General features: G+C 56.5%; 1 protein-coding gene across 1 annotated transcript in view; it reads left to right on the forward strand.

The window, feature by feature from the left end:
- Nucleotides 1-13,850, forward strand: part of Ksr2 (kinase suppressor of ras 2) — a 200,347-nt gene that overhangs the window by 31,975 nt on the left and 154,522 nt on the right. Inside the window, exons 2-3 of the mRNA XM_013014295.1 lie at nucleotides 9,240-9,380; nucleotides 11,509-11,659. Coding sequence (XP_012869749.1) covers nucleotides 9,240-9,380; nucleotides 11,509-11,659 — 292 coding nt within the window. The remainder of the gene's footprint in view (nucleotides 1-9,239; nucleotides 9,381-11,508; nucleotides 11,660-13,850) is intronic.

The raw sequence follows: 13,850 nt of genomic DNA on the forward strand, positions 1-13,850 counted from the left end.
GTTACCTCCCTTTTGCCTTGTGCCCTTCCAGGTGTTTGGTATCTTTCCAGAATTTTCCATTCCTATTCCCCGATTCTCCCTCTGAGCTCTGTGTGGTAATCTCTGTGCACGTCAGGGCAGGGGGGTGAGTTTCCACTGACGTCAGCGGTGCCCCGTGGCTGGGTCCCCGCTCGGGGTGCTGGCGCAGGGGCCCAGCTGTTTCCTCCTTACCTGGAAACCAGATCTCACCCGAGCCGCGCGCCTCAGTGGCACCCCGGGCGCCTGGACTGAGCACCTGCGCCCCGGCGCTGGGTGAGAGGCAGCTGGGACTCTGTGGCTAGCTCCTTCCACTAATTGCCCACGGCCACCTAATCTCTGTTTCCCCATTTGCTCACCTCTCCCTGAGGGAGTTGTTCAACCTCTCCGCTCCCCCCTCCCGCAGCTCCTTGGGGAGGCCCCAGGGGGGTGCTGGGAGAAGTGCAGAATGTTGGATCTCACCCCCAGACCTCTTGCTGAGTAGATCTGAGACACAGGGGGTCCCACTCAGGGAGGGGCTTTCCTGGGTCCCTCCCCCTCCCCCCAGCAGAATAACCATGAGGAGCAAGAGGGTGAAGCAGTGTTCTTCTCATAGAGGCCCCTGCCCACCGAGTGTGAGGATCCCCCAGGGTTGGGGCTGGAGCACCCATCGTTGCTGCTGCCCCTAGTCTTCTACTTGGTAAATCGAGGAATCAGACCAGAATAGAGAAAGGGAAGCTGCTGGGTTTGTCCATGTCTCTCCAGAAAGCGGGCTGTGCAGTTCCTTCCCTTCCCCTCCAGTCCAGCATCTTGCTATGAATTGGAGACAAGAAGCTCTAAGACTTCTTCTCCAGGCTGGCTTGGAGCCACGATCCTCCAGATCTCAGCCTCCTGTGTAGCTAGGGTTACAGGTGTGAGCCCCTGTCAGGGGCCCAGCTGATGTGTTCTAGTTTCTATTTGCTAAACCTGACAAGGTGGGGGGGTCACACTGTCTGCCCCCCCCCCCCGCCGCTGTTAGATATGAATGGATGCCTGGGTCCTTTCCCTTAGCCATGCGCAGTCCCAGCCCCGGCTGGACAGCATGCACTCGAGATCCCAGCTGGTCTCATCTGGTGATCAGGAAACCTTGTTTTCTATGTGTTCCTTCTTTGTGATTTGTAATCTTTCTTACCGTAATTCTTCTCAAACCAGTGACAAAATGGAACTGAGAGGAAAATAGGACAGGGATGTGTTGTAGGTGTGTGGGACCGGCTCCTGCCAGTGTTAGAAACACACCTGGTCATCAGATCCTCACAGTGACCCCGTGCAAAACACACCACGGTCACACGTGATGCTTCCGGAGGCTCAGAGAGCTTCAGAAACATGTACAAGGTCTCACAGCTTTTGCTGATTGCGTCTTATGGTTGACTTTGGCCTGTAAGCAAGGAGTGTGAGGCTACTGCTGGAGTGTAATCCATGATTTGCACACGCACACATGTGCACACATTTTTACGCAGCCCTTTCTCGAAACTTCTCCAGCCGTGTTTTTGTGGGAGATTTCAACATGAAGCACCATTCTCCACAGATTTGGGGTGTGGGGCCTGTTGTATTCATGGGCATCTGCTTGGAGATTTCTGAGGGGCAGATGATATAGCATCCCCCACATCCTCAGATTTCAAAGAGGGGGTGTCACATAGCTCACCTCTTCTCAAACCAGGACCAAGGCGTGCACAGAGCTTAGCTTTAGCTTGTACTGAGGGTGTTTCCCCAGGGGAGAGGCCTGGCTGGCTGGGTCAGGGGACTGCAGGGAGGGGACAGAGGCTGGGACGCAGCCCGGCCTGGGTGGGGGTGTTCTTTACACATGTGGCACAAGGTGTATAGACTTTCATAAAGTTGGTGTGTAAATGGGGATCAGCAAACACTGGTATAAAGAGCCAGGTGGTAGCTGGCACCCAGGAGCTCAGACCTGGCATCTGAGTTACTCAGATGGCTCCAATCTGGGGATTGGGGTTCAAGGCCAGCTCAGGCAGACAAATCAAAGAGATTTGTATGTTGAGTGAACCAGCAAAAAAGCTGTGAGAGTATAGCTCAAGGGGTAGAGTGCCAGCCTTGAGAGGGGGAAAAATGCCAAGTAACAGTGAAGGGCCTTGAGTTCACGCACCAGAACACACTCACACACACACACACACGTGCAAGCGAGACACATGGTAGCTTAAGTCTTCTAGGTCATTCTCCGTGTCAACTCCCTTAGATCTGCAGTTGTGGAATAAAAGCCACTACAGAACATGTGAACAAGCAGATTGACTGCATCCCAATAAAACTTTATTGACAAACACAAAGGGAGGGCCAGGTTTGGCTTTTGGGCAGCAGCTTTGTGGATGTCTAGCATGGTGGATGTGTTCCTCTCCCCAGACACCAGAGTAGGGGCAAAAAGAAAAGAAAAAGCTTGGAAAAGTAGAAATCGGTTTGTGAAGAACAGAAACAAAACAAAAACACAACTCTTGAAAGACTAGGGATAAAAGCCAGAGGAGTTCTGAAAGGAGAGAAGGAGAGAAAGAGAGAAAGAAAAAAGCAAGCGAAAAGATGAAAGAATATAACTACGGAGCTGTGAGTGTTGCTCTTTGGGGAAATGAGAAACATTAATGTATTCCAATTATTTTCTTCCCATCACGCTAGACTTCCAGGCATTTCTGGGCTGGCGTAAGCTAAGGGGTGATGGGTGACTTGTTCCCCTGCATTATTCTGCCCTCCAATTCCCTGTTACCTGGAACAATTTCATTTTCCTGGGGTAGGGGGGTGACGGTGCGTCTCCACAGGTGACACTGGCTCCAGGGACAGCGATGGCTGTCTCCCACTCGCCTGGAGCCCAGGCCCCCACCTCCCCGCCAGCCTTCTTCCCATGACTCCATTCAGAGGTGATGCAAGATTTAGCAGGTGGCTGTCAGCCAGGAGGAGGGGGAAATCCTTCTGTGAAAGTCAGTAGGAACTCTGCCTCCCAGGCTTCTTCTAGAAGTTTCTAGAACCTTCTGAAGGTTTACACACACACACACAGACTTGGGGATGGGAGAGCAGTGTTTGCATTGGGAGGCCGGTCGGCAGAATCTGGAACTCGGGGCTCTATTGAGAGAAGGAAGGCAGCCATGTGCACGGGAAGTGGACAGGAAAGGTGCAGGTGTGTGCTGCTGTCTCAGAGGGGACGGGGGTCCTGTGGCCCCCGTGAAGAGCTGACCCGTGGTGGGGGGGTTGAATTGAAATGGGGACCGGGGCGGGCAGGATGTAAGGCTCTGCGCCCCACACCGAGGGCCCAAGTCTCATGATTTAAAAATAGCCTCCACTTTCTAACAAAACTTTCCTCGGGGCTGACGCTAAATGTGGAAAATCTCAGCCCTGGGGAGGCCAGAGTCATGGTCCCCCGAGGGGCTAACGGAGACCCAAGTGGGGATCTGGGTGGAAAGTTTTCAGGGTGTGGGGCCCGCAGGGCACAGGGCCTGAGTGTGAAGTCGGTGGAGGCGCGGCAGGGGGCAGAGTTTTGGTGTCGGGGAACCTGGGTTCGAATCCGGCCTCCACCACTAACCTGCTTGGGAGATGCTGGAGCCTTGGAGCGTCAGGTTGTGCGTCAGTTTCTGAACCTGTAGCAGGGGCGCTATGATACAATTCTGTTTACTTGTTGTATTTGTATTTTGTGGTGCTGGGATTGAGCCAGGGGCGGACAATACCATCTTGTAAAATACACACAACTTTTTTCTTTGATATTTGGACATTCCCTGGGGTGTGTGTGCGGAGGGCTGGGTTTGAGCTCAGTTCCGCCAGCTCTTCCTTGGCTTTTCCCACTCTACCACTTGATCCACAGCTCAGCTCCTGCTTTTTGGTGGTTCATTGGAGATAAGAGGCTCATGAACTTTCCTGCCTGGGGTTGGCTTTGAACTTTGATCCTCAGATCTCAGCCTCCTGAGTGGCTGGGGTGACAGGGGTGAGCCGCGGGCGCCTGGATTTTAACCATTTTCACACACCGTCCACCTGGCTCACTTACCCAGGAGTCTCATGGCTCAGCGTGTAGGTATAAGACGGAGAAAGTGTGTATGGACTCCAATTCGGGCGCCATTTAAGCTCCACAGATCCAGAAGCTCCCCTAAAGCCAGCCTGAATGGAAATGTGTGCCGTTGTTTATTTTCTTTCTACCCAGGTTCTAAAACAAAAAACAAAGTTGGGAGTGCCGTCAACTTGGACAGAAGTTCGGTGTTCTGCTTGTCAGGCTTTGGGGTGGGGCAGGGAGGGTCTGGCCACCCTCCAGCCCTCTCCCCAATTCCAGATTATTCTCCAGATCTCATCACTTGGGTGTGAGGAGCCCGGGGCTCCGGGCTGCTGCAGGACAGGGCAGGGCAGGTGGAACTTGCCCGGTCTGCTGTCTGGGGACCTCTTTAGAGGAGAGCGGAGAAGCCCCCAGCCCCAGGAGCCCCTGGGGCTTGCTCAAGGCCGCACTGGGGCTCGGCCTGTGTCCTAACAAGCTCCCCAGGTACATGTGAGCAACCAGCTAGCATTAGCCTTGACACGTGCGCGCGCGTGTGTGTGTATGTGCGCGTGTGCACACACGTGCAGGGTGGTGGACAGTCTTCGTCCTGGGCAGTGGCGTCTGGGGTTCCCAGGTGACCCCAGGCAGGCCACAGACCCCCCTCCCTGTGCCTACGTCTGCCCCTCCGGTTCTTAACTCTTGCATGCACCAGCCAATCAACGCACTCATATGCGACTTGAACTCAGGGCCTCAAGGTCTCATTTGGCTTTTTTGCTCAGGGTTGGCACTCTCCCATTGGAGCCCCAGCTTTACGTCTGGCCTTTTGATGGTCCCTTGGAGTGAAAAACTCTTACGGTTTTGAACACAATCCTCCGATCTCAGCCTCCTCCCGAGTAGGATTGCAAACGTGAGCCACCAGCGCCCTGGCTCAGATAACCTTGCTATAATGCCTGGCACGTAGCAGGTGCTTACGAAAGCTGAGCTGCGGCTACAGCGAAGACAGTGTCATTTCACGGTTTATTTAGAATAGCCACATTTAACTGGGGATGTGGTCCTGTTGGCAACATACATTAGTATATGTGAAGGGAAAGAAGCCACAAGCAGTCCTGAGCCTTTAACCCAAAGCTAGGAGGCGGGGGCCGGGCTGGGCTGGGGTGCTGCGGGTGAGGGCAGGGGAGAAGGGAGCCATCTCCCAGCCCTCCCTGGGCAGTGAATTTGCCTGTGGATCTAAACAGGCCGCCAGTCAAATCCTCCTCTCCCCGTCAGGCGCCCCGCACAGCCAGCACCAGGGATGTTGTGACAGTGGTCGCCCTGACAACCGGGGACCGCGCTGGGCCTCCGGCAGTGATTTCATTATCCTCTTGGGGTCTGAGAACCAACCAGAGCCGGCCTTGGCCCTGCTGGGCCCTGGGCTTGCCCCGGCCACACCCACTCCCTAAAGGACTTAGGGTTTCTTCCTAGAGCCCGGAAGCACAGTTTCCATGACGTTGGTTCATGTCAAGACCAGGGAGAATGTATAGAGCTCCGACTGTATGCCCAGCCAGGCCCTGAAGGCTGGGGGGGAGGGGAGAGGGAGGGTGGGGGAGGAGACGGGCAGAATTCTTTATCTACGTGGTAGTATTCTTGTTCTCTAGCGCTTGAACTCAAGGCCCTGTGCTCTTGTTGGGCTATTTTTTTGGCTCAAGGCTGGTGCTCTGCCACTTGAGCCACAGCCCCACTTCTGGCTCCCCCTCTCCCCATTCTGTTTTTCATTGCTGATCTAAGAGTCTCACATCCACCCAGTTTCCTGAGTGGCCGGGATGACAGGTGTGTATCACTGGGCCCGGCTCCCTCTGCTTTTCCGAAGAATCCGGCAGGGCCTCCTGCTTGAGCAAACCCCTAAACACACTGGGTTTGTCTCGGTGAAGAGTCTGAGTGCCAAATTTCCTGTTTCTCATTAGGGATTTCAGACACGGTTATTTTTAGCTCTGTCACATGTCTTGACTTTTTAATTTTTTTTTGTTGTTTGTGCTGCTAAATTTATCAACCTGCTAACACAGTACAGTAATAAGGCTGGATTCCAGGCTCAGAGTTGGGCCTGCGGAAATTTTCCATCTGCCGTGGAGGTGCCAGATCGCCCCCCAGTGGGCAGATGGAGAATTGCACCTCAGGTTCAGGCTGTCCCCCCTCTTCCCTCCTCCCCCCCCCCCCCCCCCCCCCGCCTTTGCAGGAGCCAAGCCCAAGTTTGTGGAGGGCAAAAGGGAGGAGACCCCCTCACTCTGACCCCTAGTAGTGCCGCCAGATGCTGGACCTGGCTAGGACGCCCATCTTCCAGGCGTTCTGTGTCTGTGTGAAGATGGACATTTGTGCTGTGCTGTTCTGCGTGCACTTGAATTGAGGGCGCCCTAGAAATCAAACTCACTAGCCCTGCCCCCTGCCTTTGATGGCCCTGCAGCGGAGGGTGGGGGAGAGCGCCTGGGACCAGAGGCCTCGAGTTCAGATCCTGACCCTCGGGCAGGAGCGATCGCTTCTCTGTGGTCACCATGAAGAATATCCATGGAACCGTTTTTGCATTTTTTGGAGTCTATTTCTCATGTGGTGATGACAGGGAATATTCCTATTGTGTCAGCAGCGCTAGGGTCAAACCGTGTAGTTATTTATGCGTTAACAAGAGTTTGCTGGACTTGGGTTAAATCCTGATTTGTCTGGGAGCTGTTCACACCTGTCACCCCAACTACTCAGGAGGCTGAGATCTGAGGATCGTGGTTCAAAGCCAGCCTGGGCAGGAAAGTCTGTGAGACTCTTATCTCCAATTCATCACAGGAAAAGCCAGAAGCAGAGTGGCTTCAGGGGGTCAAGTGCTAGCCTTGAACAAAGAAAAGCTAAGGGGCAACACCAAGGTCCTGAATTCAAACCCTAGTATTGGCAGGAATAGCTACCAAGGCAGGCATAGTGGCTCACGCTTATAATCCCAGCTACAAGGGAGGTAAAGATTGGAGGAAGTGTGAAGCTAGTCCAGATGATGCGTTAACGAGATCCCATCTCAACCAGTAAACGCTGGGCAAGGTGGCACACACCTCCCAGCGTGTGTCAAGGATTCAAACGAGGATCAGGGTCAAGATCCTGTCAGAAAAATCATGCAAGCAGGAAATGGGAGGTGTGCGGCCTTGTGGGCGGAGACACGAAAAATCACCCAACCTAGATTAGGGGAACAAACCCCACACACCAACCATTCCCCCCACTCGCCGCAGACACGCCAGCATTGCTTTTTCTAACATCACCTCGGAGAAGGGAACAGAAAAAAAAAACCAGGTCAGCTGCAACCTGGCCACCAGAGCGAAACAGGCGGCGACACCGGTCGGCCAGGCCGCGCATCTGCTCTCGGCTCCGTCTGCCGGTGCTTGCTGCCGTCCGGGCGGAGGGGTCGGTGGCTTCCAGGCTTTCTTGCTTATGAATGTGGCAGTCGTGAATTCTTCTAAAAGCTGAGCTCTCCTGACCGGCACACTCGAAGGGAACAGCCGCAAACACATCTGATACACGCTGACATTGTGTGCCGGTCTTGGGACTTGAACCTGGGGCCTGGGCGCTGTTCCTCAGCATTCTCACTCAAGGCTGGTGCTCTTAGCACTTGAGCCAACAGCTCCATTTCTGGTTTTCTTGGTGGTTCATTGGAGAGAAAGAGTCTCGTGGACTTTCCTGCCTGGGCTGGCTTCGAACTGTGATCCTCAGATCTCAGCCTCCTGAGTAGCTGTGATTGCAGACGTGAGCCACCCATGTGCGAGGTGTGTGTGCATTCACACACATGTGAGGTGTGTCTGTCTCTCCACCCCCAGTTCCGCCCGCTGCCTTGTGAAGGCCCCAGTTTACTTCTGACTCAGAATGTAAAAGGGAGGATCGCGGTTCTGGCTGCCCAGTCGTAAGTGTGGGACCTTACTGTGAAAAAAAAAATCACAAGGGCAAAAAAGGGCTGGTGGGATGGATGAAGAGGTAGAGTGCCTGCCTAGCAAGCGCAAGGCGCTGAGTTCGAACTCTGGTCCTGCCCAGGAAGGGGCTGTTGCTCAGGCGGCTGTTGGTCAGCTGATGGCCGCTCTAGGTCTGGAGGTTTGTCTGGGGATGGCTGTCTCCAGGGATGTGGCCTGGAGCCTCTCCAGCCAGCCTGGTGTGGCTGTGGGGCGGGTGAGACTCGGCGCCTCAGCCGCCTGGTCTCAGCAGGCGCCGTGTTCTCCGGGCTACCTGGCTTCTGTCTTGTGCAGTCCTGAGATGATTTTGAGCTTGGGACTTGCTGGGCAAGTGTTTGTCCTAAGCCCCGGTGTCAGCGGGGGCTGGGTGGCTCCATGCGCTCTCAGAATATCTCGTGGCCGCTGGGGTTTGGGGCCCTGACTATAGTTGAAAATGAGGTGTTCTCTGGTTTGGTTTGCTATCTGTTTGCCTGGTCAGTTTTTTTTTTTGGTCGGTTGTGGGGCTTGAACTTAGGACCTGGGCGCTGTCCCTGAGCTTCTTTTGCTCAAGGCTAGCACTCTACCACTTGAGCCACAGCACCACTTCTGCTTCTGGTGTTTTCTGTGTATGTGGTGCTGAAGAATCGAACCCAGGGCTTCATGCATGCTAGGCAAGCACTCCACCACTAAGCCACAGTCCAAACCCCAGGTCAGTTTTTATGAAGGAGGATCAAGAGATTTAAAAACATCCTTCCATGATTGCATCTTCTGAGTTACTTTTCTCATTTTAGGTAAAAGTGCTCATGAACGGATATAGTTTCCTTTTTTTTTTTTAATCTTGCCATGTTTCCCTCCTCTTCTTTCTTTGTTATTTTGCTGGTTTGCCCTGCCACTTGAGCCCTGCCTCTAGTCCTGCATTTTGCTAGTTCATTGGAGTTAAAGTGTAGCAGACTTTCCTGCCCAGGCTGGCTCTGAACCCAAATCCTCCTGGTCTCAGACTCCTGAACAGCTGGGATTACAGGCGTGAGCCACCAGTACCAGGCCTCTTGCTTCTCACCTGAGCCCCGCAGTGCAAGAGAACCAACTTGGTCCTGTATGCACTCCATGAATCCTTGCCCATGGCAGTGACCTGTGGCTGCATCCACCTGGAAGCTTCCAGATTGCGAGGCTTTGGGAGATGCAAGCATCCTCATCCTAGGTGGAGGGATGCTCTCACTGAAGCAGAAGCACCTCGTCCCCATCCGGGGCTGCCGGGGCTGGGGCGGGCAGCAAACACTGGGTTTCCCCCCTCTGGGTCTGACGTCAGTGCCTCTGAGCAGGCCTTGTTGCTGTCTCCTCAGAGCAAGCTGGTCAAGTACTTCAGCCGGCAGCTGTCCTGCAAGAAGAAGGTGGCGTTGCAGGAGCGCAACGCTGAACTCGACGGCTTCCCCCAACTCCGGCACTGGTTCCGGATCGTGGATGTCCGCAAGGAAGTCGTGGAGGTGACCAGAGGCCGCCCTGCTCCCTCCCTTCCCCTTTCTTCCCCTCCCCTTTCCTCCCTCTCCTCCCCCAGAACCCAGCACCCACCTGCTCCATTCCTCCCCTGGTCCAGCACTGTCCCTAGTACATAGTAGGTCCTCAATTAATGTGCCCAGGATCTCTGAAGTTCCTGGACAGGCTGGCTGAGGGCATGGCTTCAGAGTCAGCTAGAAAACCTTCCAGCCCTCATACTTAATGGAGTCACTCTAGCCAAGTAATTTCTCTCAGTCCAGGGCTGTTCATGGAGACTTGGTTCCCAGTGGGAATACTTCTTCATCCGTGTTCTTGGCTCTATCTGCCACGTGGGACAATTGAATTGTGGCTGAGGATTGCATTTTGTGGGAAGTGGCTGCCATATTGAATCGCAGGGTCAGAGCCGTGGTCTGCCCATGTGGTAGCCACAGGGACCGTGGTCCTCCCTTTCTCTCACTGGCTTGGCCTGATCCGCAGAGAATGTCCAGCTCATTGTCTGGCAGACAGGCTTCAGCCTGTTGTGGAAAGCCTTGGGAATGGCAGGTGATTTTTCCAATGGCAAAACCAAACCAGAGCATCTGGCTAGTGTCCCCCTTCAGGCTGGGTGTCCCCACTCCAGGTTGAGCCACACCCTCCATGGCCCTGACCCAGTGGAGGAGCCAAGCTCTCTCTGTAAAACCAGAGTCATTGTTGAACCCCCCTCCCCGTCCAGTCACTTTACGGAGGCTTTACAGGGAGAATTTCAGGTGTAGAATCATCCACACCTTCAATGACCTTTTGAGTAGACAATTGTCTCCCACCCTTCTTCCCTCCCTACCTCCCTTTCCCCTCCCCCATTCCTTCTCAATTTAATGTGGAATTAATGTGCGTCTAATGTGGATCTTGTATTTTAATGATCTTACATTTAATACAGATCTTGTATTTTCCTGTAATGTACAGATGTGGCCACAAGAGGGCAGAAGTATCCTGAAATCCTGCCCTAGCTTAGAATCCATTCCTCCAATTTAACGTGGGAATCTGTATTTTCCTGTAATGTACAGAGATGGCCACGAGAGGGCAGAAGGATCCTGGAATCCTACCCTAGCCTAGACTCCATTCCCTCCAATGTGATGTGGGAAGCTGTATTTTACTGTAATACTCAGACATGGCCGCAAGAGGGCAGGAGAACTCCATATTATCACCCTAGCTGAGAAGCCAATTCTTCAATTTAATGTCTGTGTTTTGCCGTAATACTAAGGCATAGCCACAAGAGGGCAGGAGAACGCCACACTATCACCCTAGCTGAGCCTCCCTCCAATTTAATGTGCTTTGCTGTAATACAAGGCGCTTTGCTGTAATACAAGGCACAGCCACAAGAGGGCAGAACTCCACGCTATCACCCTGGCCTAGTCCATCCCTCCAATTCAGTGTGTATGTGTGTGTGTGTGTGGGGGGGGTGCGTTTTGCTGTAATACTCAGGCACGACCACAAGGAGGCAGGAGACCTCCATGATATCACCTAGCCCAGGATCATGTTGACTTAGTTTAAATGACAATGATTTTTTTTTTTTACATCGTTACCAGTGATTGCTCTTGTGTCTGTGTGCGCGCGCGTGTGCACTAGTCCTTAGACCAGGGCCTGGGCAGTGTCCCTGAACTCCTTCTGCTCAAGGCTAGTACTCTGCCACTTGCAGCTTTCTTGGTGATGAATTGGAGATGAGTCTCACGGATGTTTATGACCAGGCTGGCTTTGAACCTCCCACCCTCAGATCTCAGCCTCCTGGGTAGCTAGGATTACAGGCGTTGAGCCACAGGTGCTCCGGTCCATTGATTGCTCTTACATGCATATATAGATACATCTGTGTTTGACAAATCTGCAGGGTCTGGGGCAGGAGCGGTGAGGCCACAGTTCCTCCGCCCTGCTTGTCTGTTCCCGCCTTGGCTGTCCAGAGGCATCCTTTCCCCTACTGTGCACTGTTCCCTAGCCCTGCCACATGGCCCTGGATGCCGAGTTGCGTCTCCAGGTGCTCAAGGGTCAACACTAGCACAGAGTGTGCACCTAGCAACCACCCCTGGTGCCTGCCCACAGGGACCTCGTGGCCCAGGCCCAGTGACCCTCCTTCTCCATGCCCTCCCCTAGGAGATCTGCCCCGGGCAGCTGAGCCTGGAAGACCTGCTGGAGATGACGGATGAGCAGGTGTGTGAGACGGTGGAGAAGTTCGGGGCCAACCCCGAGGAGTGTGCCCGGCTCAACGCCTCCCTGTCCTGCCTGAGGGCCGTGCACTTGTCAGGTGAGCAGAGGGGGCTGGGGCAGCCTGGGGGGGAAGGTGGGTGCGGGGATGGGGGAGGGTGGATCTTGAGAGGGGTGGTGGTTTCTGGGTCCTTGTGGCGGGGAGCAGGACCGCAGATCTGAGCTCTGGGCAGGGTTTACGTTCTGGAGTGCCGTCTGGACTTCCGTTTTGCCAGTTCTGCGGCTTTGACTCAGGGCCTAGCGCTTGTCTTTTTCACTTATTGCTGGTATTCTGCCGCTTGCGCCACACTTCCTGCCCAGCTTTTGCTCTTTAATTGGAGGTGGAGCGCGCAGGTCCTGGGCTGAGCTCAGGTGCTGGGCCCTGTCCTCCAGCTTTATTTTTCAAGGCCACGGCTCCCTTCCAGCTTTTTGGTGATTAATTGCTGTCGGGGTTGGCTTTGAATCGCAGTTTCAGATCCCAGCAATCCCTTGTACACCCATGCACACGTGCGCACCCCGTGTGCACGCCCAGGTCCGCGCACACACCCCCATGCACGCCCAGGCCCGCGCACACACATCCCATACGCCCAGGTCCGTGCACACACACCCCCGTGTGCACGCCCATGCCTGCGCACACCCCGTGTGCACGCCCATGCCTGCGCACCCCCCCCGTGTGCACGCCCATGCCCGCGCACACCCCCGTGTGCACGCCCATGTCCGCGCACACCCCCGTGTGCACGCCCATGCCCACGCACACCCCCCCGTGTGCACGCCCATGCCTGTGCACAACCCCCGTGTGCACGCCCATGCCCGCGCACACCCCCCGTGTGCACGCCCATGCCTGTGCACAACCCCCGTGTGCACGCCCATGCCTGCACACACCCCCGTGTGCACGCCCATGCCTGCGCACACCCCCGTGTGCAAGCCCATGCCTGCGCACACCCCCCGTGTGCACGCCCATGTCCGCGCACACCCCCGTGTGCACGCCCATGCCTGCGCACACCCCCGTGTGTACGCCCATGCCTGCGCACCCCCCGTGTGCACGCCCATGCCCGCGCACACCCTCCGTGTGCACGCCCATGCCCGCGCACGCGGCCCCGTGTGCACGCCCATGTCCGCGCACACCCCCGTGTGCACGCCCATGCCTGCGCACACCCCCGTGTGCACGCCCATGCCTGCGCACACCCCCGTGTGTACGCCCATGCCTGCGCACACCCCCGTGTGCACGCCCATGCCCGCGCACACCCCCCGTGTGCACGCCCCTGTCCGCACACCCCCCGTGTGCACGCCCATGCCCGCGCACACCCCCGTGTGCACGCCCATGCCTGCACACACCCCCGTGTGTACGCCCATGCCTGCGCACCCCCCCGTGTGCACGCCCCTGTCCGCACACCCCCCCGTGTGCACGCCCCTGTCCGCACACCCCCCCGTGTGCACGCCCATGCCTGCACACACCCCCGTGTGCACGCCCATGCCTGCGCACCCCCCCGTGTGCACGCCCCTGTCCGCACACCCCCCCGTGTGCACGCCCCTGCCTGCACACACCCCCGTGTGCACGCCCATGCCTGCACACACCCCCGTGTGCACGCCCCTGTCCGCGCACGCGGCCCCGCGGGGCTCACGCTGGTCAGCCCGGGTGCGCTGCGCGTCCGTCCCGGGCCGGCCCGGGCTCCTGCGGCCCCTCGGCCGGGCCCCACGCGCCCCGCTTCTCCCCGACGCTGCTTCGCTCTAACGACAGAGCCGGGCGGCGCTTTGGTCTCTTGTGGCCTCTCCCGGCTCCTGCAGACCGGCTGACCCCTGACCCTCAACCCCTGACCCTCGAGCCCTGAGTGTCACACAGGACACTGATCCAGAGGAGCTGACCTCTGACCCTTGACCCCTGAGTGTCACACAAGACAGCACTCCAGCCACGACCCGGCCTCCGCTGCTCCTTTGGCTCAGCCAGACGCTCCTGCAGGGCCTGGGGTGACAGCGGGATCGCGACCCCACGGCGCAGGCGCAGGCGCAGGCCCCGCCCCCCATGGCATCGGGGGAGCGAAGCCCTGGAGAGCGCGGCCTGCTCCTACGCATGCGCGTGCGTGCGCGTGGCCGCTGTCCACCAGGGGGCGCCCCGCCTTTCTGGAAGCTTCCACCTGGGGCCCGGCTGGGGGCGTGGAATCTCCTGACTTTCACCTTAACTAACGGCGTGGCCCGAACTCTGGAGTGAAACCCGGCCTTGTTGCCGGGGGCCTCGCGGTCCCCGGGGCTCCGGG

Source organism: Dipodomys ordii, unplaced genomic scaffold, assembly GCF_000151885.1.
Source record: "Dipodomys ordii isolate 6190 unplaced genomic scaffold, Dord_2.0 Scaffold23, whole genome shotgun sequence".
Classification (NCBI taxonomy): Eukaryota; Metazoa; Chordata; class Mammalia; order Rodentia; family Heteromyidae; genus Dipodomys; species Dipodomys ordii.